We start from the raw sequence: 23,976 nt of genomic DNA, 5'->3' as shown, positions 1-23,976 counted from the left end.
AAATTTATAAAAATCTACACAGAATGTATAGTCTATTTCAAAATCTGTAAATAAATAATATAATGGACTACATAAAAGTTTTCAATTTTTAGTATAAATTATTAACAAAGTATACTTTAAGTAAAAAGTACAAATCTGTCTATTTTATTATATAAAATCAAATAGTTAATGATACAGGTGAAAGCTATTAATAAAATACAAATAAAGCACTCATACAATAAATTACGTCACATGATCTATTAATTTTCACTCTCTACTTCAATGATTTCGTCTTCTAAGTTTTCACCACTGCCTATGAATGTTTCTTCATTAGTTTTTAAAAATGGCGGTGGCAAAAATAACGAAAATTCTCTATTTTCCGGTAGAGGTATGCCAAAAATTGGAGATTTTTCTTTAATGGGAGAATCGCACAGGTCTTTTTCTCTTGATATTTCTTCACTTTCCAAAATTGTTTTACTGGTTTTAGGTTTTTCAAGTAAAAACGTCGTCTCTTCTGTATCATTAGAAGGTTGATCACTTATATTATGTTCCTCTGTATTTGGAGAAAGAATTTGTGAAGATGTATCGATGTGATTATGTTGATCTTTTAACGTACTTTCATTCGTAATGTTTTTACGCATTCGTTCAAGTGCCTTGGATTCTCTTTCGGACATAGATTTTTGTTTGTCAACTAAAACATCTTTTAATTCGGCCATAAAGTTTTTAAATAATGATTTGTCCTTTTTATAGTTATACAGAGCAATCTCATTGTCCTCTTCTCCTAAAGGCTTCAAATATTCTTCTTTAATGTATTCTTCAAATACTTCATCCATAATTTCTGGTTGTGAATCATGTACAATAGACACATTAGAAGTATCAACAGCTGTAAACACATTTACCATTGAATTTGTAGAGTCTGTAGCTTGAGTTTTTACAAGGAATAAACTACTAAATTCAATGAAACCTTTCGCAGCTTCAATATCTTTTTGAGTTATATTCAACTTTTGTACTATTTGCTCCACAAAATGTTCATTTGTCACATTTTCAGAAGTATCATCAATATTATGTAGTATTGATAAAATATTACCATAAGCTAGCTGTATCTTATTAGAAGCTAAATACAAATGCATGTATAAATCTTGCCATTGTGATGCAGCTGCTCCTCTAAAATAGTGAAGATAGATAAGGAAATTATAATACTTCTATTTTCATACAAAAAAAAGCTGATATCTTACTTGTACTTATAAATAATTGGAGCTATTTTACAATCATAGTAAGCATTGATAACTTTTGCTAATTTATTTTTATACTTTATTAAACGTTTAGTTAAAGAACCAACAATATAAGCTAATTTGAATTCGGGAACCTTTTTACAAGATTGCTGCCAAGTATGACTATTGTATGCAACAGCTAATAAATACAGCATTTCAGATTGTACTAGGATGTAAGTGTAGTACATGTTCTACAAAAAAAGAAGAAAGATACAAATGTCAGTTTGTAAATAATTATTAAAAAGTACATTTTCATCATACCCTTAATTTGTGATAAGTTATTTCACCACGTAGATGAAATGAATCAGCATCAAATTTTGTTAATAAATCTTCACATAATACATTTGCTGGTACTAGCTGTATAAGAACTAAAGAAACATGATAATAGGTATATGAAACATGTTCCAAACATTTCACCATATTTTCCATAATGGGTTGGAAATACTTCAATCTGTCCTCCGTAAGATCACTATTACATTAAACAGTAATTATTTCAACTGAATTTAATAATTAAAAATGTATTAAATTACTTACTAGAATTGTTGAAAGTCTTTTGCTTTGTTCAATTTTATTTTGTATCCATATTTTAAAATTTTAAGTCCCTTTTTATACAGATCAAATAAATCATTTTGTAAAGCTATAACAGTCTTCAGATCTCTGTGTGCATGTACTCTTGAATATTCAGTGTAACTGACATAAAATAATATAAGTAATCCAAATACACTTGATGATGTTTTATATTGAACATTATGTGGAATATAGAGTGTAAAAGATACAGCTGTACTAAATAATGTGATTTTCAGCAGAATAGTTCTAAAAAATATTAAATGACATGTTTGTAAAACTTTAATATTACATATCTTTCATACTTAAAGAAAAATTGATAATTTTTCAAAATTGTTGATCCTAATTATTGTATGATGTAATAAGATTAGATATTTACCTCCAGAAAGTGGAATTATATTCAGAAAGAAAATTATCTATTGTATGTGCATGATCACTTAAAAGTGCTTTTGCATTTAAAATTGTTTCCATTTGTTTCTTCAATACATAATCATCCTATTAAAAATGATATTCTATATTACCAATCATGATGTGTTAGACTACACTTGTTAATATAATACTAAATATAGTTATTGAAAGATTTCAAAAATATGAAAATTGACATTGAAATCTGAAAATTACCTGAACTATTTTTGGATATCTAACAAGTAGTTTTTTAAAAATATTTTTTATAAACTGTACAAGGCCCTAAAAGTACATAAAATTTATTGTATCAGTCAATATAATCGTCATCTATCTATTTGAAATGCATTGATGTTTACAAGAAACTTATATCCTTTTTCTTCATTTTTTTGTGTTGGAGTATTTACAGTTATGCTTTCAAAATCTGTGTAACCTAAATTATGTAAATGTTCATACAGAGAAGTACCCTAAAAATAAGAAACAAAATTGATATGTATTCAATTGTTAGATTACAATGATGAACAAATAGGATTTCATACCTGTATAACAACGTCTTCATCTTCATCGTTAATGTTATTGATATCCATAATCTAATTTATATTTCAACTATTACAATTGTCATAATTTTTCATAAATATATTGTATGTTTAAAAAATTCATTGTATTCTATGAATTATTTAAAAATCGAATAAAAGAAATTATATAAACAATAATAAGGTTTTTATCGTAATTTTTCTTTTACACTAGTTCGTATTTACATGTGATTCATGCAAACATAACCTATTATATTCACACATAACCTTTTATATTGTTTTGTAATCACGTGTAGACCAAATAGTACTGGTCAGAGTGGAAGGTATGTTTTAGTGCAGACTAAAGCAGATCAAAGCAAACCAAAATTTGGAAAAGACGCTTTCGGAATTACAAAGAGCAGCATAAGGAATTTTATCACATTGTTTGTTATTGTATGCAAAGACTGTTATTAAAAGATGAAAAATTTAACAGTGATTCAAAGTGTCCGCCGACTTTTAAAATCTTTAAATGATGAAATGTTAAAAAATTCTAATGATTCAAAAATATTATATACTGTCGATTCAATCAATGATGATTTTTACTTAATATTACAAAATAAATTATATAAAATTCCTTTAGACTATGAGAAAGATATTGTTTCATTTGATATTAATGAAAACTTGAAAATTATTAATTTGGAATACTGTAGTATAACACAAGAATTATATGCTGCTTGTAAATCAGGTGATGTCATGAAAATAAGTGTAGACTCTGAATTTCATTGTGAAGTAATGAATGAATTAAATGTAAATTTACAATGTATGAAACTGAGTCCTGATCATGAAATGATAGTAATAGTTACAGTTGACGGTATTGTGATTACAATGGTATCATCTTTCCAAATAGTATCAGAGGTATTTACGTGTCTAATTGTTTATCAAGTTATATTAAAAGTGAAGAAGTGGTTTATAAATTTATATCAAAATGTTTATTTTAGGTAGATTTATATGCTCCAGAGTTTGGGCAGAAACAGTTTGTAACTGTTGGATGGGGTAAAAAGGAAACTCAGTTTCATGGATCAGAAGGAAAGAAAGCAGCATTGGCAAAATCAGTAGAGGTTCATGAAAATGAGTCAGATGATGGACTATGCAGAGTAATTTGGCGTGAAGATGGCTCATTATTTGCTGTTGGTTTCTTAAATCATGAAAGTAAAATGAGACAATTTAAGGTTTTTAATAGAGAAGGTACTTTACAATATACTAGTGAACTTGCCAGTGGTTTAGCAGAATCGCTGTCTTGGAAACCATCTGGAAGTTTAATTGCTGCACCACAACATTTGGCAAATAAACATGTTATTGCACTTTTTGAAAAAAATGGTTTGAAGCATAGGGAGTTCTCATTGCCTTTCAAGCCAGAAGAAGTTAGAGTATGTATAAATATGTTTTAAATATTTCCCTATTACATTCAATTATTTAAATTTTATTTTATTGTTTTCAAACTATAGGTGAAAGATTTATTTTGGTCTCCAGATTCAGAAATTTTGACCATTTGGTGTCAAGTGCAAGGAAATTCTTCTCTTTTGCAATTATGGACAGAAAATAACTATCATTGGTATTTAAAGCAAACAATCAAATTTTCAGTGGATAATCCATTGATTTGTGCAACTTGGAGTGTATCTTTTTCAAAGAAACTGATTTTATTAACGAAAAAAGAACTTATTACTCATGAATATAACTGGTGTGTTTCTCATAGTCGAGGTAAAAGTGCATGTGATAAGTCTGTTATTGGAGTAATTGATGGAAACAAGTTGTTAATGACTGGCCTTAGAGTAGGAATCGTGCCACCACCAATGGCACATCAAACTTTAGAAATAGCTGAATCTATAAATGCCATTATCTTTGCACCAAATATAGAGAACAAAAACACTTGGGTAGATAGCAATGCATTCTTTTGTGTTTCAATGAGTAATAAATTAATATTTTACGAGCATATAAAAGTAAGTATAACTGTAAAATAAAATTGATGATACAATAAAATAAAATAGAACTTAATGAAATTTTTTTACAAAATTAGGATGCACTTATGCTAGAGTATAAATGTGTTGGATCTTATGACATTAAATGGGATATTCCAACACAATTTGAAGATTCTGTTTTCAACATGCATCATTTTCTTTGGTTTGGTGAAAGTAGTATCTTATGTTCATTGTCAATCAATAACCAAAACTTTCTGTGTGTTTTAACTTTGGAGACAGTAAACGATCATACTCAAAGTCAAGTAACAGTAAAGTACGTTTATATTTATAGATAAATTAAGTAAAACAGAATTAATGAATATATACTTCATTTGTAGGCAAATGCATATTATGGATGGAATAATTCAACATATTATTCCTTCTCCTGAGGAAATGGAAGCTTATATAATCATAGAAAACTCTGTTATAAAATATACTCGTGAAGGAGAATTGACTCCAATAGATACACAATTACCTGACAATATTTACAAAGTGGAAGTCGTAAAGATTAATACAAAACACGTTGTACTATCGTTATCTCATAGGAATTGTTTTTCTATCAATGGAAAACAAATTGCTAACAATGTTACAAGCTTTTTTGTCCATTCAGAATTCTTACTCCTTACAACTTTACAACAGACATTGATATGCATCAATATAAACGAAGAAGACTTTGAAAAACTAGTTAAGCAAGATTTAACTGTTAAGCCATGGGAAAATCTGTCAAATGAAAAATCGGTGGCAGGTATAATACATTAATGATATGCAACTTCTAAAATGACAAATTTACAATAATTACAACCCTAATTCATATTTTCAGAGCTAAATGTGAGGCGCATAGAAAGAGGATCTCAATTAATTGCAGCAATTTCAAAAGATTCAAAGACAATTTTACAGATGCCTCGTGGGAATTTAGAATGTATACAACCGAGAGCTCTGTCTTTATATATTATTGGATATTATTTAAATAATTATAATTATTTGCTAGCATTTGATTTGATGCGTAGGCAACGTATAAATTTAAATTTAATCTATGATCATGATCCTAAAAAGTTTGTTGAGAATGCTGACAAATTCGTCGAACAAGTTGCTAAGCCAAATTGGCTAAGTTTATTATTATCCGAATTAACAAATGAAGACGTCACAACAACAATATATGGGAATTATTATCGAAGAGACCAGACAAATCTAGAAACCATTGCAACAAATAAAGTTGAATTAGTTTGCAATTTATTGCGAAGTATTATGGAAAAACAAAGTAATGCTCATCAATTCATTCAACCTATTTTGATTAGTCTAGTTAAGGATAAGAGAAGACAAGGACTAGAAGCTGCATTAAATAAAATAAAAGAAATTCGAAAATTAGAAGACATAGAAAATGGAAAGAACATAACGTCAGATGAAGCATTGAGATATCTATTGTACATAGTGGATGTAAATGTGTTATTTGATACAGCTTTGGGAATGTATGATTTTGATTTGACAATGTTCATCGCGTCTAAATCGCAAAAAGATCCCAAAGAATACATCCCCTTTTTAAATGATTTAAAGAAGCTAGATGAAAATTATATGAAATATTCTATTGATTTACATTTAAAACGTTACGAAAATGCACTCGAACATATAGTAAAAGAACCAAACAGATTTAATGAATGCATAAATCTGATACGTAATCAGAATTTATATACAAAAGCTTTGAAATTATTTGAAAAGGACAGTAACCAGTACAAAGAAATAGCTAAGATTTATGGAGAATTCTTATTCAAGAAAAGATTATATCAAGAAGCTGGAATCATGTTCCACAGAAGTGGTGATCTGAAAGAAGCTACGAATGCTTATAAATTAGCTGGAAGTTGGCAGGACATTATTGTTCTATCTACACAGATGAATCTCACGTAAAAAAATCATGTAGTTTTAAAAATAATCTAAGTAACTGAATGTAAACATAAATAATTAAATAATGTTTCAGTGTAGCAGAAAAGAAAAAGCTTTATAAGGAACTTGCAGAACGCTTAAAGAGCGATAAGAGATTTGAAGAAGCCGCGCATATTCTAATCAACTACTTACAAGATATTGAAGAAGGAGTAATTTCTTTATGTAATGGGAAGCATTGGAAAGATGCTGTAAGAGTTGCTCATGAAAATGACTGTTTAACACTAATAGGTACATTAATTCGATTCTTATTATTGTGAATCTTACAGGATAAGATAAATCAAAATCATATTTATTTTAGAGTCATGTGTAAAATCAAGTGTATATGAATACGCTGATCATTTAATGTCACAAATAGAAAAGAATAAGCAAGATTTTGAGCAACATAGATTACGCCTTGCTGCAGTCAGAATTAGTATTTCTCAGAAAAACATGAAATCTTATGATGGAATTTTTGAGAATGAATCAATATGTGATAGAGGTATTACAGATATTCTTAGTGATACAAGCAGTGTTACTAGTTCAACATTGAGTCAAAAATCAAAATTGTCCAGTTTATCCGGGTAAGAAATATTTATGAATTAATAGTATGTGTGTAAATATAGTGTATTAATAGTGGAATTTATTGAACTATTTTAAGGAAAAGCTATAGATCAAGCAAAAATCGTAGAAAACATGAAAGAAAGCTATTAAGTTTGAAAGAAGGCAGTGCTTTTGAAGATTTAGCATTAATTCAAGCATTACACCAAATTACTAGTAATACATACAAAGAAAAGGGTTTGTATATCTATTTAGAATCAAAACTATTAATCGTAAAGAATATATACTTATATTGATATTTTCATATATTAGGCGACTTACACGTATTATTACAAATGCTCGTATATTTTTGTGATGACGAATACGCAAAACAATTACAAGATTCTATGGAACAATTCCTTATTTTAATAGAAAAAAGTAAATTTGAAATTTGGGACAAATCCGCGCCTTCGAGCCTAACAGAAATGGTACAGATACTTATTTCATAGTTAATTTCACAATTAATCATATTATTTATTTATTTATTACACATTTATTTTCAGGAAAGTGTAGATCCTTCAATGTCAACAGAATCACAAGGATTTAATGTATCTCAAAAATTAATTGGTAAGGTGAAATTGCTTCAAAGTATATTACAAAAAATTTGATCGTCTGTTACTTTTCAGAACCTTTCGTTACTCGTCCACCAGTTGATAATTCCTCGAGTTGGAAATTAAATATATTTTAATACTTTATTATAATTAGTACTTTGCAAAATATATTTCTGGAATTATAAAACTGACAACAAATTTTTCTCATCAATATGTTCGTATGAACATATTCTATGATTTTATTGTAAAATAACAAATAAGTATCTCGATATAAATCGGCTTATATTTAATACATGCTTTATAATGTTATCTACTTCTTGTAGTATGTATAAATAATTTATATTGCTCCCAGAAACATTACTAGAGTTTTATTCATTTACTAAAATTTTCTCTACATAAATTTTATACATACAATTATCACATTCAAAATGCATAAATGAATCAATAAAGCACTAAGAATGAACAATCATCTTCATTTTGTGAAAATATTGATATCAAAGCATAAATTAATCTGGGAATACATCTAAGAATACTTATGTATTTTCGAATATGTATATATTAATGCTAAAACTATTTATAGGACTAATATCAAAATAAAAATGTTTTTATAATTATGAATAAAAGTTAAAACTTCTTTAAAATTTTAATATAAAAATTATGATTTATGATTTAAATACCTAAAAATCCTGTTTCAAATTAGATAAAAATTCGGCAAAATGTTGAGCGAAGACTTTGCAAAATATATTTATTTTCATATTATTTTATAGTTATGATATTATAAAATATAATTAAAATTGATAGTAAGATGTCGAATAATAAAAATATTACTATGAGCTAAATAAAATTTAACGTTATCGTTATTCTTAAATTATTTTCATATAGGCATTAATTATCGGGGCTGTAGTTACATAATTTTTAATAATTATTATAAATATGATATAAATTTTCATTTAGATATTGTATTTTATTATGTTCACTTTCATTTCATCGAATTTTTACTGAATTTAAATCTAGATCTTCGGTAAACGTTGTTCGATAGTTTTACTATGATAATCCAAAAGTGTAAGTCATGAGTATCATTTTCTACACTCTCATGCTCATTTCTTCTCTATATATATACTAGAAAACTTTTGTGTACAATTATACTAAATTACAAATACATGTGTATAAGAATAAAAAAATCTTTAATAAGTAATTTACGTGATAAATATATGATCTTAAAAAACATATTACTTTAGATAATGTAATGCATGTCACTAGAGAACAGAGATATTCAAGTTATATTTCATCACACGAAGTTATTAAAGATTTTTTTCTCTTAAAACTTTATAGAACTCCGTATTATTCATAATTATATGATCATACACCCCATTTTGAATAGGGCTCTTATCTTGGATGCAAACATTTCCATGTGCAACCAAAAACGAGACTATCAATTACAAATTTTGAATTTAATTAGTGAACAACACTGTAATTAAATATTTTTTCTTCTTTACTATATACATTTTGTTACATGTCCTTTATAAATAAAGAACTATAGGTCCATTGTCAATTTGCTTTTATTTACGATGAATTTCTAACTTGTAATAATGTCACATACCACTTTTTCATTTACATTCAGATTTGTTATTCTACTCAAGTTTAAAGAAAAAATTGTTTAAATTATACGTTATTTTTATTTAAAATGATTATATAGTTTCAAAGAAAGAAGATAGTCTCGTCTCTCTGAAAATGGTTTACCTACTCATGTTGCAATTTATCATGCAACATAATATTGAACAAACAAAAATCTCACTACAGTTACCATTTTTTTAAGTATAGATTATACTGTATCCTTGTGCTCCATGGCTATGGCAACCATAGTCGGCAGTTTGAGTTCAGGACGCGCACTAATCTTCATGTACTTCGATTGAGCATACTTCTTTCTTACTGCTTCATACTTGCTTTTGTCTACATTAATTATGATACTAGCTATTTTTCGTACCACTGGTAATACATCGTCTCTAGAATACGTACTATAATGTGCCAATGTATTTGTCCAAACAACTTTTTCTTTGTGTTCATCATTGTTACCAATAATCCTACAAGTGAAGGTCATAGTTGAAGTGCATTGCTACTCAATAATTATTAATTCAATATCTAATGTTAAACAACTTACAGAAATGCTAAATATATTGCAGCAGCAGCAATGAGGCTTGGTGGATAGTGGCACATTTCATAGTGTACTAAACTTTGTTCTAAGAAGTATTTGGCCATTGTATGATGTATTGGAAGAGCCTTAAAACAAATGATTTATTAGATTAGAGAAATTTTAAATAGAAAGAATTTGAAATTCATACCTTTCCTGCTTTGCTGTATCTTCTAAGAAAGTGCAATGGCAATGGTCTGCCAAAGGAGTAGTCTAATGTTCTCACAACAAGCATTTCCATTTGTAATATTTCTATCTTTGAATATGCATTATCTGTGATATATACAAAGTCATTTATATCTGGAGAATACATTTCTTCATACTTGCTAGCAATAAACATAGCTGTTACACCAACTAACTGTAGTCTCTTCCTGTCTATCGAGCAGAAAGCCTGTTAAAAAATAATTAGTCTTTTAAACAATAGTTATCCACATACACAATAATTTTAGTTATGTATACACATTTGAATTCACATGTTAATTATCAAGTCCTAAAATGGATTAGTTAGTTATATGTTCTACAATAAGAAAATAGAAAATATGTATGCACCTTAAATTACATTTAAATACAAACCTGTAGAAATCGGTCAAGAATAGCCACTGTGAGATATAATGTTTCTTGCATTAAATGAAATTGTTGATGAACCTCGACAAGCCAATCTACAAGGACACTCCTCATTTTTGGTGTAACTTCTTGACCTTCTAGAAATCCTTTTGTGATAGGATATTTACTTTCTAAGTTCCTTAAATATTCATATATGTCATTACTATAGATAGACACTAGACTAGGATTTCCTTTATCTTCTTCATCAATATCTTCAATACCAAGAAGATCAGAAGAAAATGATTCTACTTCCTTTTTCTGAGGGGCTGGTACTATGTTATTTTCTTCAGGAACTATAGTTTTTATTACAGGTTTTACTATTTGTACAGGTGGCTTTTCTGATATTTTTTCAGATGGTTTAATATTTTTAGTTGGTATTATCACTTTCTTTCTATCTTTTTGTAATAAACTAGTCTTATCAATAGGTTCTACACCTCTCACTGCATTTACTTTATTGCCTATTTCACCTAAAGCAGCTCTTTTAGTTTTCCCAGCTATTGCATTCGCAGACTTTATATTTTTCACATTTTCTTGATTTAAAGTATTCTGAAAATTCATTTCATTTTATATTTAATTTCACTGTATAAATTTTCATTATCATGATATATGCTAAATAATGTTAATAATGATTACAGAATGATTGTTTTTCTATTTAAATTATTTATTTACGCTTATTTTTATAATTAAAAATATTAATTCAACATTAGTTTCTACATCATTGTATGTTAAACACAAGCAATGGAAAGAAACGTGGAAATAACAGAATTCTCTAAAGGAGGATATAAGAAAACCATTCTTATCTTTATTTCCTTATGGACTATTATAATTCTTTATGAACTAATATATGTTATACAGAAAATACGAAGTAAAATAATTAAGAAACATTCGAACGTAGGAACATCAACAATGCGATAGAATTCCACTAAGAAAATTACGAAAATATTTCCGTTAAATTATAAATCATTTATAATCAACTAGTTAATTTTCTCAAATTCATTTGTGAATATATTTGTGAATAAACTCAATTTAATTTCACGAAAATAAAATATCACATGAAATAGTTTCAGGAATCGAAAAGTCCGTTATTAATGGGAAGAACGAGGCGAAATTGAAATCTTTAATTAACGAATAATCGTGATCAAAAAGAGAAATAAGAAATTCTTGAAAGTAAATTATAATACGAAAATCAATGGGAAAAGCTCATGGTAACTATTAATTTGGTAGTTTTAATGAACGAAGGGCATTTAAAGATGTCAGGAACGGACGGTTACCCTGTTCTCTTGACCTCCCCCATCGACATTCCAAAGCTCAACGAACTAGCATCAAAATCGTTTCTTAAAAATTCTTCACTTACCGTAAACGCTGTCCGATTTCTTAAGGCCATCGTCTATCCAGTTGTTGAAGGATTTCACACAACACCGAAAAATTCGTCTACCGCAGGAATTCTGCTTGTACCGTTTGCCAAACAACGTTCACCTCTGCAGTAACGACTCTGTCGGTTTGAATTTGTTTAGCTGATCAAACGGAAGTTCACCCTCAGCGGATATAACGTCGCGAGTCTAAAGAGCGCGAAAATCGAAACATCCGATTGGTCATTTAAATCGTAAGCAGAACCAGTACTGTGAAATACGCTTTTTAAATAGTAGATTAAATCATTTTATTCTGGAATTGAGTACGAAACGAAATATCACTGTATTCGAATACAATTTTTGAAATATGGAAAAATTGTAGAACTATTCCATCTGTGTGGAAATATTAAATGGTTAATAGATTTTCTAAACATATTAAAATTCTTTTAATCTATTGTTATGATAAATTATATAAGAATACATAATATTAATTCTTACTGTTAAATTTGCTGTTGCGTGGTTTAAAATAACTAAAACTAATGATAATGCTTAAAAATGGTAATTTATTTATAATTGACGAAAAAGTAAATTTGCTTGAAATAGACACATTTACACTTGATCAGTGTATAATACAAAATTATTTCATTTTCAATAATAAACTTTAAATAAATTGAAAACAAGTAACACGAAAAATTAGTTAAATGTCTTTATGTAATGCAAACAGCTGATCATTGCGATTGTTTTGTCAATGATGTTTGGCATATTTATCTGCTGTATAATTGAATAATTGACTTTAATGATAGCTTGTTATAATGTGTGATTTAGAGGCGTTCGCATTCTGATGATAATTAAATAATAAATTGTGTTACATTAGATAGTTACCATAAATTTTATAATGATGTTCAATAAATGTCACTATTGAGAAACGTCAGAAATTTTTCACGTATTTGTTAATCAATAAACAACTATAATTCGTAAAATGTCAATAAATATTGATATTAAATTAAAACGAGCCAGTAAAATATATCACGAAGGGGTATGGTTTCTCTATAATTTTTGTATAATTATATTGAAGGATAAATAACTTTGAGGTTATGTTGCAGGAGGTAGTAGCTGGTTTTATATTATTGCAAACTAATTCGGACATCAAACATGATGGAATATTTTTAAGTATGGAAGGTTCAGTTAATTTACAACTTAGTTCAAAGAATTTTGGTATTTTCGAAGCTTTTTATAATTCCGTAAAGGTTAGTTTTTCTTGTTTTCTTTGCAATGTAATTCTTTCTATTATGCAAGTATATCAGTTATATTTTAGAGAATAAACTAAAATACATTTGTTTAACATATAAAATGGATTATCTACAGTAGAATTAGTTAAATCGATTTCAATGGTTATTATTATAACATAATATATTTTTAGCCAATACAATTGGTTCAATATACTTTGGATGTTGCTCCCAGTGGGAAAATACCAAGTGGTAAAACAGAAATACCATTTGAATTACCATTGAAACCTAGAGGAAGTAAGTCTTTATATGAGACATACCATGGAGTTTTTGTCAACATACAATATTTGATACGCTGCGATATAAAAAGAAATTTCTTAGCAAAAGATGTGAGTAAGTCACTAGAATTTATAGTGGAAGACAAAGTGCCTTCTAAAATGGAAAAACAACCTAACAAAGTAGTATATTTTAAAATTATGCCGGAATCTTTACAAAATACAAGAGACAGGACTAATATACCCAGATTTTGCATTTCTGGAAAATTAGACTCATTACATTGTAAAATTTCAGATCCTTTAACAGGAGAGGTAAATATACAATTTTATTTTTATATATTAATTTATTAGCATGAAACAGTTATTTATTATTCTAAATCATAAATCTAAGGTGGTAATTGAACATTGCGAAGCATTGATCAAATCAATTGAGCTACAGTTGGTGAGGGTAGAAACATGTGGTTGTGCAGAAGGCTACTCTCGAGATGGTAGGATTGTTTGACTAAAATGTATGCAAATACTTTATTTTTTATCTTATAATATCATATTTATTTTAGCTACAGAAATACAAAATATACAAATTGGCGAGGGAAATCCTTGTACAAACTTGCCTATACCAATATACATGATATTTCCAAGGTTATTTACATGTCCTACATTAAGTACAAGTAATTTTAAAGTTGGTAAGTTTATTATTCTGTATGTTTTTGAAAACTTAAATCAATTATATTTTCACATGTCTCCATAAAAATTGTATTTTATTATATTGCATTACAGAGTTTGAAGTGAATCTGATTGTAGTATTTGAAGACGATTACTTAGTCACAGAAAATTTTCCTATTATATTGTCAAGATATTAATTTTTCTATGGAGATACAGTATTTTATATAAATTATGTATATTATTTACAAATTGTATATATTTATAGTAATAAATGAAATTTTAAGTTGGATTTATTGTAAAATATATAAAAAAGGGGAATTTTTCTATTAATGTACAAATGAATGAATTGATAATTCATAACAATGTAGAAAAAATTCATTCCAGTCCAACTTTCTGAACAAACAATTTATAATATTTCTCTACTTGTTTATTATGGGTCAATCCAACTGAAGCCAGCAGTACCACATAACCGAGCACAAATGTTAATAACTTATGTTGTTTGAACCATGCTAATAATCCTCTGTTATTAGTATACCTAAAATATTAGTTTTTTACATTGTAAATGAGCATTTTAACATGTAATTATACTTCAATTAATCATATACAAACTAAAATTACCTTGTTGCTTGAACTTCTTGACTATAAACAAGAAGATATCGTACTCGCACCAGTTCACTGTTTGTTACTAAATAGTACTTATCTGGAACTTTCCCTTGCATGGAATCTGTGACCCTGTTACGAGTGTTATTTTCTGAAAAAAGTTTTATGTAAGAATAATGAACACTTTTGTTGTAATTTTTATAGTTAAGTGTATTTACTTGAATCTTCTGTTTTCACATCAACATGGTTAATAAGTTCACATAAAGCTATGCAACTCATTTCACTTCCAAGTACACTACCTCCCCAGCCATATCCTACAGGACTGTATGGTAGGCTTATACCTAATTCGCTTGAAAGGTATATTCCTTTACGAAATAATGATTGCTAAAATTAAAACTTCCAATTATTTTAACAACCCAATACACCAAGATAACAAATTTGTACATTTTATTTAAAATTTATAATATGTTATTACTATATTACCTTGCACATACTCTGTTGTAGACCATAATGTATTATAGAATGAAAATTTTCTAAACGACTACCATGATATGCATACAAGGTTGTATGACCTTGAGCAATAGTTTTCCACCTGTCTTCTGAAGTAGACTGCTTTGCACTTGCTACTTGAAATATTAAATTTGGTGCAGCCACAGAAATTTCTGAGGGTACTTTCCTTAGTATTGTTTCATACTATGTTAGAAACATGTAGGTTTTCAAAAATATATTATAAGATTTAAGATACTCATATAATTGTGTATAAAAGAAAACTCACATTTTCTTTGTTAATGCTTTTTATGTATGGATCTCTGAGACGTATTAAAACCCAATATAGTAAATCTATAGCTTTTCCATATTTTTCATATACATCAGGCTCTTGTAATGCTTTGAGTATTATAGCTAATGGGGGAATCAACTCTATAACTCTTCTCTGTAAACAAATTTTACTGCATGAGTTTTCAAATTATTGTATGTATAAGTAATGTAAATAACAATTAATACTTTAAAAATTTTACCAAGGCTTCAATATCTTTGCACTCATTTTTTACGTACATTGGTGGAAATGGTTTTAAACAAGTATCATAGCGATATGTGTAACAGGCAGCAATAAACAAAGACCATTTTAAGTCTGCTGCTTTCAGGTCCTTTTCCAACAAATGTTTCAATGCTAACACCTTTTTTTCTATGTCCTCTTGACTTGCAGATTCTAACCGAGTTGCATATAATACATCCAAATCCGATTCCTTAGGAACTTTATTGTCTGGCAGTTTTGTTTGACTTTCTTTTTCTTTTTCTTTGTCATTATGGGTATATTGTGTTTTGTTTTGATTATTCATTATTAATGGGGATTCAAATCTAGTCAAAAATTATTTGATAATATAAAAAGTCTTTCTAGAAATAGCTATTGAAAGTTTGCTACTGTAATATAAAAATCTATCCAATTATTTTGATAATAGTTCTATTCAAAAAAGAGAATTGATAAAAATGTATAAAAGAGTGTAAATTTAATTAACACCTATGCAGAATTTTCGAGTGTTTATCTTTTAAATAATAAAACAATTTCAAATACTTATTTTTTCTCATAATGAAACAAGATCACCTTATGTTTTTTGTATTAGAAAATAAAACATTGCTTTTAGCCATTACTTTATCACAATGACTTGTTACTTTCTAACCAATTGCCACTTTTGTGTATGCAATGTAGATACATAAACAAAAAGAAAAGGAAGATGAAAGGACAGTTTATAAAACAAGTTAATAAATGACCAACTTTCATTCGTTGTTCATAAACGTTTTGTTCCAGTATTTAGAATATTATTCACAATCAGTGATACAACGTTAGGAAAACGAAATATAAAATACACTCAATTAGGAAAACTCTCGATTTTTGTAGGAATATTTCCATTTCAACAGTTTCCAAATATTTCTATATTTAAATTAAATAATTGAAGATTATTGATTGAATGTTTACTTTTTAGAGATTAAATGACATTTTGCGAAAAGGGTTAAGTGCACTTCTTAACATAATACTGAAATATGCAATTAATTCAATAAATCATATAACAGTTATATTGAAATACATTTCTAATAAAGCTATTTTAGTTCTAACGAATGAAAATATGAGCAGAAAATAAAATTTAAAATTATTCTCAAGTACTCTCATTGGCCTTAAAATGTTAATTTTGAAATTTAGTTGTAACGTACTTACAATCCACGGCGGGCATTTCGAAACCGTAATTTTCGCGGCAATTACGAGACAAGAATAACCAATTGTTTAGAGAATTTTATATATTTAATCTTCTCATACAACGAATTTGTATTGAAATCATGAACATTATCCAGATGTTTTGCGGTTTCTGTCAGATTACATCTGTTTTGTTGTGGTTCGTTTGTTACAGCGATGTTTTTCTCTTTTGACTTATCAAATATTATCTTATTTTTTTCTTACAGTTTTTATTACAAAGTTGACAAATATTGTAGGTTAAATGTAGAAATGTATACCATTTCTATCGTAAATAAAAAAATGAAAAAACCTATCTATGACCTAATATTATAGCTTTACAGAAACATTCTAAATAGGTTTCAAATTTTTTTTATTACTTTGAGACACAACAGCGATAATTTTAAAAAAATAATATAAATTCAAATTATGAAGATTTTAAGAAATAAAATGAAATCTAAGCCGAGGAATTAATTTTTAAATTGATAATCCATATCTAGAAGTATCTATCGTTGCGAGAAAGATATTTATAATCTTAATAAATGGTCCATGAAATTGTACGATCTTAGTCTCCCATTTACTGCAACGACAACGTAATTTCAAATTTGCTTTTCGAATTCGAATTCAAATCAAATCAGTATTTAAATACTCGGTTACTTGGATCCAATTTCTTATTACATATTCTTCCAAGTTCAAAGCTACAATAGAATCTCTATTAACGGAACCTCGAATATTCATAATTTCTGTTATTCAAATTATAGATATTCGATACAATAAAAGTTCAGTAGTCTGTCAAAGATGAGAAAATTAGCTATCAATAGGGTGCTGCAGGTTTGAATCTCCTAGTACTTCAGATAATTGAGACTTAGTCTCTAACCCAGTTTCTAACCTAAGTCTCAAACTCAGACCTATTATATCCAATATTAAGTCCCCAAAATTCAAATTATTTAAAGACACAAAATTCAAATATTTACTACATATCTAAAATTCGAACTCTAATTCGTATCTACAGTTGGCAATACCCGAATTCATGTGCAATGCGCGCGCACATAACCCGCTCGTAACCCGCCATAGGGGACTTGGCCAGCGCGATTGGCCAGAATGTAACTCAATGTCATGCCTCAAGGTAAACTATCGATGACGTCAGTGTACGTCACTTAACAAGTGGGAGTGGATGGATAGATGTCGGCAGCCGTGCTGGCTCTCGCGAATAATCGCAGACGAAATTCGCCACGGACGATACCGCGTCGTCGCGATAATGTCGTGTGTCTCTTAGCGATGTAGTTCTCTTATCCTTCCCCCCAAACAAAACAGACAAGCAAAAAAATATACAAAAAAACGGGAGAAAATCGTAAAAAAGAGTAGTAAACGGCGACGGCACACGTGTTTCCGCGGTAAATGGAAAAACACCGAAATCGGTCTGCGCATGCCTGACTACCGATGACGTCACGAAAATTGTGCTTTTGATCAAACTCGCTCTCTCGTCGTTGTTTTTTTTCTCCATCGTGGACGTGAATAATGTGGAGAGTGAAATAACCGTACGGAAAAGCTCTGTAGGAGCCGCGGACAAGCCGGTGAAAATCGTAAGTAAATTTCTCGCCCCTCTCGTCGTTTAAGAAGTCATCCGTTGACTTACAGTCTGTTAACATGGCCTTCACATGCACGCACACACACAGGATCGTACGTGCTCACGCACGTACGTACACATGTACACATACACTTGTGTACATGCGAAGCGTTCACGATTTTCAAGAGAAAAAAAAAAAAAAAAGAAGAAGAAGAAAGCTTGATACTAGGAATGTCTCGATGGTCGAGCTTTTCGAAGCTCTTCCGAAAGAATTTCTATGTTTTATTAGGAATGGAAAAGGTTATTGTAACATGAGATTCCACTTCCTTGGGGATGTATTGATCTTCTCCTGAAGGAATGATCGAAAATGACAGATCCTGTTTTCGTTCGAACATGATTTCCTGTCAGATTATCTTTTTCTGATATTTTAGATTCGTCGTCAGTTGTCCCTTAAGCTTGAAATACATTTTTTTTCTATTAAGTTTATTTTATTCGTTGTGACAATTGTTTTTAAAGGTATATTGTTTATAAATGTTTATTAGTAGAAATATTAATGTAAGGGAGGAATGTTACGCATTGTTTAAGATATAATCAAAGGTATTTTAGCTTTTAAGAGCATGTGGAACTGTATCTCAAAAAGTTTAACGAAGGGCTTCTTTTTAATGCAAAATTGTTGTGTTTGGTCATGTTATCTGAGCGAATAGTCAATGGATCTTCTTCATATTTTACATGTACTTTATACTACTGAAAGGAATGTATCTTACATTAAGCTAGATACATATTATCAAAGCAGTGGTATAACCATTACTAAAGCGTTAACAAACAACGTTTGATCTTCTTTCATAGTATTTGCTAGAAGGTTTCACGTGCGATTTAAACTTTAGAAAGGAATGCATAAATCATGATAAGTTGTACTAGTAAAAGAAAATACTTTGTTTATTTCTCATATTAATAATGTATTGCATAAATATCTATAATCTGTTGTAAATATTTATATGCTTTATACAGGTACTTCTAAAATAGGCTATAATTAATTCCTTTAACTCTAAGATTTGAAAATACAATGATTGTTGTTTCATGTTGAGTAATTAATAATATTCATTTTCTTTACATTATACAAATTGTTAATAAATTAATTGATTGATTAAAGTATTCGTATACTGCATTCTAAAGTTTTAAATCACATTTGAGATATCAGTCCAAGATCATAGTTCTGATATGATGCATGAAGATGCAGTTTTGTAGTAAATATACTTCAAATGTTAAGTGGTATACATACAGACATTTATTAGAAATATATAATCAAATCTGTAAAAAGTTGAAATAAAAAAAACAGATAATGTAAGTTTGTCAATTAACTCATTTTAACATTCTCATGATTTTAATATCAAAGAAAACTTCATAGAACGTATTTATTACAAAATATTTGCAATTATCTGCGAGTTGCTGCCATCTGCAAACCGAGATATTGACTACACAGAGCTGCATCGGTAAAACAGAATTCTTGATGCAAACATACGAATGATTCTGTGTAATGTTTAAAATTTTTTAGTAACAAGAAAAGGATACTGTCATATAAAAATACAGGACACATTTTTTCTATGTAATATTGTTTGTGTATTATTCGTAGAAACAATCATTTATTCTATAAAATTAAACAGCATTCAAAATCTTGTATTTTCTGTTAAATTAAGTTTCTATATAAAATACTGAAACAGTTTTGTAATGAACATAGGTAATTTTCATCGTTTAAGTCGAAAAATTCCTCTATCACTTTTATTCGCTAGGAAATTGAAAATTAATACTAAATTTTTCATAGAAGAAGATCCTTGCATACTTCGTGATTTCATTATATTCACACATTTAATAAACTCATCGCAGAAACTTTCATCTATATCTATTCTTACAAAATTTTGTCAGTCATTGATATTTTTGTACCTACAAGATACGTTCAATTTCCAATAAGCACAGTTCAAGATCGTATAGGGATGCAAACGAGAAAAGTGTTTCTATGAACATAGGTATACAATCACTTAGTTCGCGAGATACAACCGTGTTATTGCGTTGCGAAGCAAGGGATATGTTATCTCGCTTGTAGCATAGTAACGTTTAAGTAAATACACTGATTAAGGAAGAAAAGTATATTGCAACTAGTGTCAAATATCGATTTGTAATTCGTTCCAGTCGGGGTTCATATTATTAATGTTGGAATATTCGATAATTATACTATTATCATGGGGAAAAAAACCATTGGAAAATTCGACGATTATGCTATCATGAGAAAAAGAATCTATAAAATTAATCCTGAACCCTTACTGGGTACAGCGGGATCTCAGTATTTATATCAATTCAAGTTTTCATAGTTAGTATGAACAATAGTAGCGAGTAACTAATAAAGATTAGTCAGTTGAAAAACTGTCAATTTTCTGTAGACTAATATTAAATTACAATGATCTGACATCATAACAGTTAAGGGTTAATAGCGTTTTCAATATTACTAAAGAAACCTTCGAAGTGATATTTCTTATAATATACAAATAGACTTTTCAAATAGACAATTTCTAAGGCCCTTATCGTGCAGAAGAATCGTTGATTCCAATGCTTTTATTTTAGGCGAAAAAAGAGATAATCACTGTAAAGTGGATAAAGAGATGGGGGTGAAAAAAATGTTAGTAAAGAATAAAACAGGCGTACAGTTACAGAGAAGCCTAGATATCGAAGTTTAAGAAACATTGGTTTAATGCATCTGAGACCATTCAAAACCTTGAAGACTCTAAGGTCATCAAGAAAGGCAGCATAGACATCAATGCGTCCGTCTGTAGCTGTATCAGATCTAGACTTATCGTGGAATCTTCGCGGAACTTAGACCCATAGTATGTATAATGGCTTGCAAAGAATCGCGCGACCTCGTGGTACAAAGCGCGGCACAATGTGGGTCCTATTGTAAATGGTCGGAACGTATGTGACCTAAACGTTGACTCTGTTTCATTATTCCGAGCGAAGTCAGTTGCACGAACTAGGGACGTAAAAGTCCGAAAATTTCGATTTTAATGGAGCTCCTTTTGAAGCTAAATCATGATGAAGTGTTTAAGAGGAAACAACACTTTGAAGGTCGAAAAAGCATGGTTTTCTATGAATTTTTGTTGAGACGTACATGCTTTATTAAATATGTTATTGATTGGGGAGTTATATGTAGATGTATATTTTAGCCAAAAGTTAAGAATTTTGTTATCACTACATGTAGATATATATCTGATTATGTTATAGATATCACTGTAAACTGCTGTTCACTGAACAGGGGCCCACGGTTTCCTAGTTTATTCATATTCAGTTCATCTGTGGAAATAATTAAAACAGTTTTCTAATCTATATTAGTGTAATTTCAGTCAAGTGTATGAAAATTAAATTATGATAATTTTTGGCAATATGACAGACGTTGGAACAAGTCATTTGAGAAATGCGACCAGAAATGAGTAGGTACATTTTGGAGTGTAAAAAATAGTAATATTATTTTAAAGAAATTTTCGTATGGTTAACTAAAGATATTTATGTGTAAAATTAGTACGTGATGTTAGAAGTTGATTTATTTAAGATTAGCAAGGAACATCGGTCAACCAGTTTAAGAAACATCATTTGAAAAAAGACATACGGAAATGTGTGATTTGATCGAGTAGTTTTTACTCGAAAAGAAATAAAAATGTACCTCAAATTACGTTTATAGATTGCGAACATAATAAAAAAGGACTGTCCAGATGTTAATAGAACTATTAACGTAGCTTCAGATGTAAAAGTTCATACCTGCCCTGAATAAATCATACTACTAATTGTCAGTCCTTTTTTACCTTTTCGAGCTTCATGAACGATGGAATAAAAGTCGCTGTAGCTATATTACACATAATTTACAAGAATTTCATCTTAATATTTTAAGAGTATATCCCGAGATAGTTCTATGAAGGTTCAAATAAAGTAAAAAAGAAAAAAGAAATCGATTTTTTCGATTCATCAAAGTGTTGTTCTCCCTTCAGAAATATGTTCTTCTATTTTCTAGAGGGGATAAATATTTTCTTTATTTTCCTATTTCCTGTATTTTCTCTGTTTTTCAAAGGAAAATTTTTTTGCATCGTACAATATGCGTTACGTTCACACAAAATTTAATTACAATAAGAATTTTCATATTCGAAGTTCGTTAAGGATTGAGTATAATTCTGGCAACCCTCCCTTGTTTTCTCTGGAACTTGAATTAATCGATAGAAGAGGCGTTAAATTGCGTCGAATTATCGACCAATTCGGAGAATCTTGGTCGGCTTCCCAGTGTTCGTAACATGGTTTCCGGTTTTTTACGTGCATTTTCAGCTCGAATTCCCCAAAAAAGGTGGAAAGTTCATGAAAATTCCACGACGGAATCATGCATGTCGCCGTCGACATCGATCCCACCCACCCGTTACAGAGAAGGAACGGTTATATCGATAACCTTCCTTGAGAGTACTCCCCGTCTACTGACGTCATTCATTTTTGAAATGTTACGCAAGTGTTACAATCTCTAAGAAAATGTTTGCAATTATTTATAATCGATGCTACTTGAAGGTTAATTATTTCTAAAGAATTCTAGATTAAGAATACATTTTTCCCAAGTATTTCCAATCGATACATTTTAAAAGTTTTACAGACTTCTAGACAATGTTAAAAAGATTGTTAATATTGAAAATCTACATGACGATCGAAGTGAAAATTATTTTACAGTAAAAAGGTAACAAAAAAGTGGAGTAAATTTTTCTCGTTTGCAAATGTGTTTTTGAAATAACCGTAGCTAAAGGAGGATGGACACGCGTCCTTGTTCCAAGCAACTTTCACAATCGATGTTTTCAAAAATGAAATCTTGCCTGTAAAGATGTCATTTCACAATTTCGACGCGTCTTTCAAGGAAAAGTCATATTTTATCATGTTTTATTTAATTAAAGTGGAAAATTATAGGAATCTTTGCTTTCGATTCGATTTTGGGACAATTCTGTTATTTTATGGAGCGATATTTAAAGATTAATCTAGTTAAGGATCAGGTTTTAATTTCTGCGCATTTCCTAGATTCGTCAGCGAGTACACTGCCATGCATTATGAATGGCTTGAAACTGTGATTGAATCACGATCAAGCTTAATAATCGATGCAGGATTTAGAAATAACGCTTGAAACGAATCGACGGTGGGATCTTTTAAGGGGGCGAGACGCTGACTAATTTGATTCGTGCACTCTGAAATTCTGACGCTTGGCTTAATAATTCAACGCTCTTGCGTGTATACTTAGGACCGAGGATGGAGAATCGTGGTAAAATGTATTATAGAGAAATAAACGAGTTACGCGAAGCGGGTCAATTTTATCTTTTTTTAAAATGTCTTTAATTCTGCCGCGGTTTAAAAATTGAAATAAAAATTCATTTTCTCAATTATCAGTTTCATTGAATGCTTGAAAAAGAATTAGATTGTAGTC

At 29.2% G+C, this 23,976-nt stretch overlaps 6 protein-coding genes across 9 annotated transcripts in view; 3 read left to right on the top strand and 3 right to left on the bottom strand.

The window, feature by feature from the left end:
* Positions 1-13: 13 nt before the first annotated feature.
* On the bottom strand, positions 14-2,889 carry LOC143177508 (uncharacterized). 2 transcript variants are annotated; one of them, XM_076375448.1, is made up of 9 exons: positions 2,756-2,889; positions 2,576-2,683; positions 2,436-2,501; positions 2,194-2,309; positions 1,785-2,063; positions 1,512-1,719; positions 1,215-1,441; positions 944-1,143; positions 14-862 (listed from the first exon to the last, which is right to left on the bottom strand). In XM_076375448.1, the coding sequence occupies exons 1-9, from the start codon at positions 2,801-2,803 to the stop codon at positions 240-242; spliced, it is 1,875 nt and encodes a 624-aa protein (XP_076231563.1). In that variant the 5' UTR covers positions 2,804-2,889; the 3' UTR covers positions 14-239. The 2 variants fall into 2 exon arrangements, with proteins under 2 accessions (XP_076231563.1, XP_076231562.1); XM_076375447.1 differs by having other exon boundaries at positions 14-1,143.
* A 316-nt stretch (positions 2,890-3,205) lies between these two features.
* Positions 3,206-8,129, top strand: Elp1 (elongator complex protein 1). Its single transcript, XM_076393592.1, has 12 exons — positions 3,206-3,643; positions 3,727-4,155; positions 4,234-4,725; positions 4,803-5,017; positions 5,082-5,488; positions 5,564-6,638; positions 6,713-6,906; positions 6,977-7,238; positions 7,316-7,452; positions 7,528-7,682; positions 7,758-7,821; positions 7,881-8,129. The coding sequence occupies exons 1-12, from the start codon at positions 3,206-3,208 to the stop codon at positions 7,940-7,942; spliced, it is 3,930 nt and encodes a 1,309-aa protein (XP_076249707.1). The 3' UTR covers positions 7,943-8,129.
* Positions 8,130-9,627: 1,498 nt separating this feature from the next.
* Positions 9,628-11,980, bottom strand: LOC143177288 (G2/mitotic-specific cyclin-B). The gene is made up of 5 exons (XM_076375154.1): positions 11,951-11,980; positions 10,567-11,142; positions 10,145-10,384; positions 9,964-10,082; positions 9,628-9,886 (listed from the first exon to the last, which is right to left on the bottom strand). The coding sequence occupies exons 1-5, from the start codon at positions 11,978-11,980 to the stop codon at positions 9,628-9,630; spliced, it is 1,224 nt and encodes a 407-aa protein (XP_076231269.1).
* A 737-nt stretch (positions 11,981-12,717) lies between these two features.
* Positions 12,718-14,398, top strand: LOC143188771 (vacuolar protein sorting-associated protein 26C). The gene is made up of 6 exons (XM_076393208.1): positions 12,718-12,981; positions 13,049-13,192; positions 13,366-13,758; positions 13,838-13,934; positions 14,004-14,129; positions 14,224-14,398. The coding sequence occupies exons 1-6, from the start codon at positions 12,925-12,927 to the stop codon at positions 14,304-14,306; spliced, it is 900 nt and encodes a 299-aa protein (XP_076249323.1). The 5' UTR covers positions 12,718-12,924; the 3' UTR covers positions 14,307-14,398.
* Positions 14,326-17,035, bottom strand: LOC143188770 (protein mono-ADP-ribosyltransferase PARP16-like). 2 transcript variants are annotated; one of them, XM_076393207.1, is made up of 7 exons: positions 16,919-17,035; positions 15,726-16,065; positions 15,485-15,640; positions 15,193-15,402; positions 14,928-15,093; positions 14,728-14,860; positions 14,326-14,644 (listed from the first exon to the last, which is right to left on the bottom strand). In XM_076393207.1, exons 2-7 carry the CDS (start codon positions 16,044-16,046, stop codon positions 14,485-14,487), a joined length of 1,146 nt encoding a protein of 381 aa, XP_076249322.1. In that variant the 5' UTR covers positions 16,047-16,065; positions 16,919-17,035; the 3' UTR covers positions 14,326-14,484. The 2 variants fall into 2 exon arrangements, with proteins under 2 accessions (XP_076249322.1, XP_076249321.1); XM_076393206.1 differs by lacking the exon at positions 16,919-17,035 and having other exon boundaries at positions 15,726-16,153.
* A 1,319-nt stretch (positions 17,036-18,354) lies between these two features.
* Positions 18,355-23,976, top strand: part of Mef2 (myocyte enhancer factor 2) — a 52,341-nt gene continuing 46,719 nt past the window's right edge. Inside the window, exon 1 of one of the 2 annotated variants that reach the window (XM_076393730.1) lies at positions 18,355-18,513. The gene's annotated coding sequence lies outside the window, so the exon portion shown is untranslated. The remainder of the gene's footprint in view (positions 18,514-23,976) is intronic. The other variant, XM_076393733.1, reaches the window with a different exon arrangement.

Source organism: Calliopsis andreniformis, chromosome 3 (genome assembly GCF_051401765.1).
Source record: "Calliopsis andreniformis isolate RMS-2024a chromosome 3, iyCalAndr_principal, whole genome shotgun sequence".
Taxonomy (NCBI): Eukaryota; Metazoa; Arthropoda; class Insecta; order Hymenoptera; family Andrenidae; genus Calliopsis; species Calliopsis andreniformis.
The sequence above is the reverse complement of the archived record's forward strand: the minus strand, read 5'-3'. Positions and strand labels throughout refer to the sequence as shown.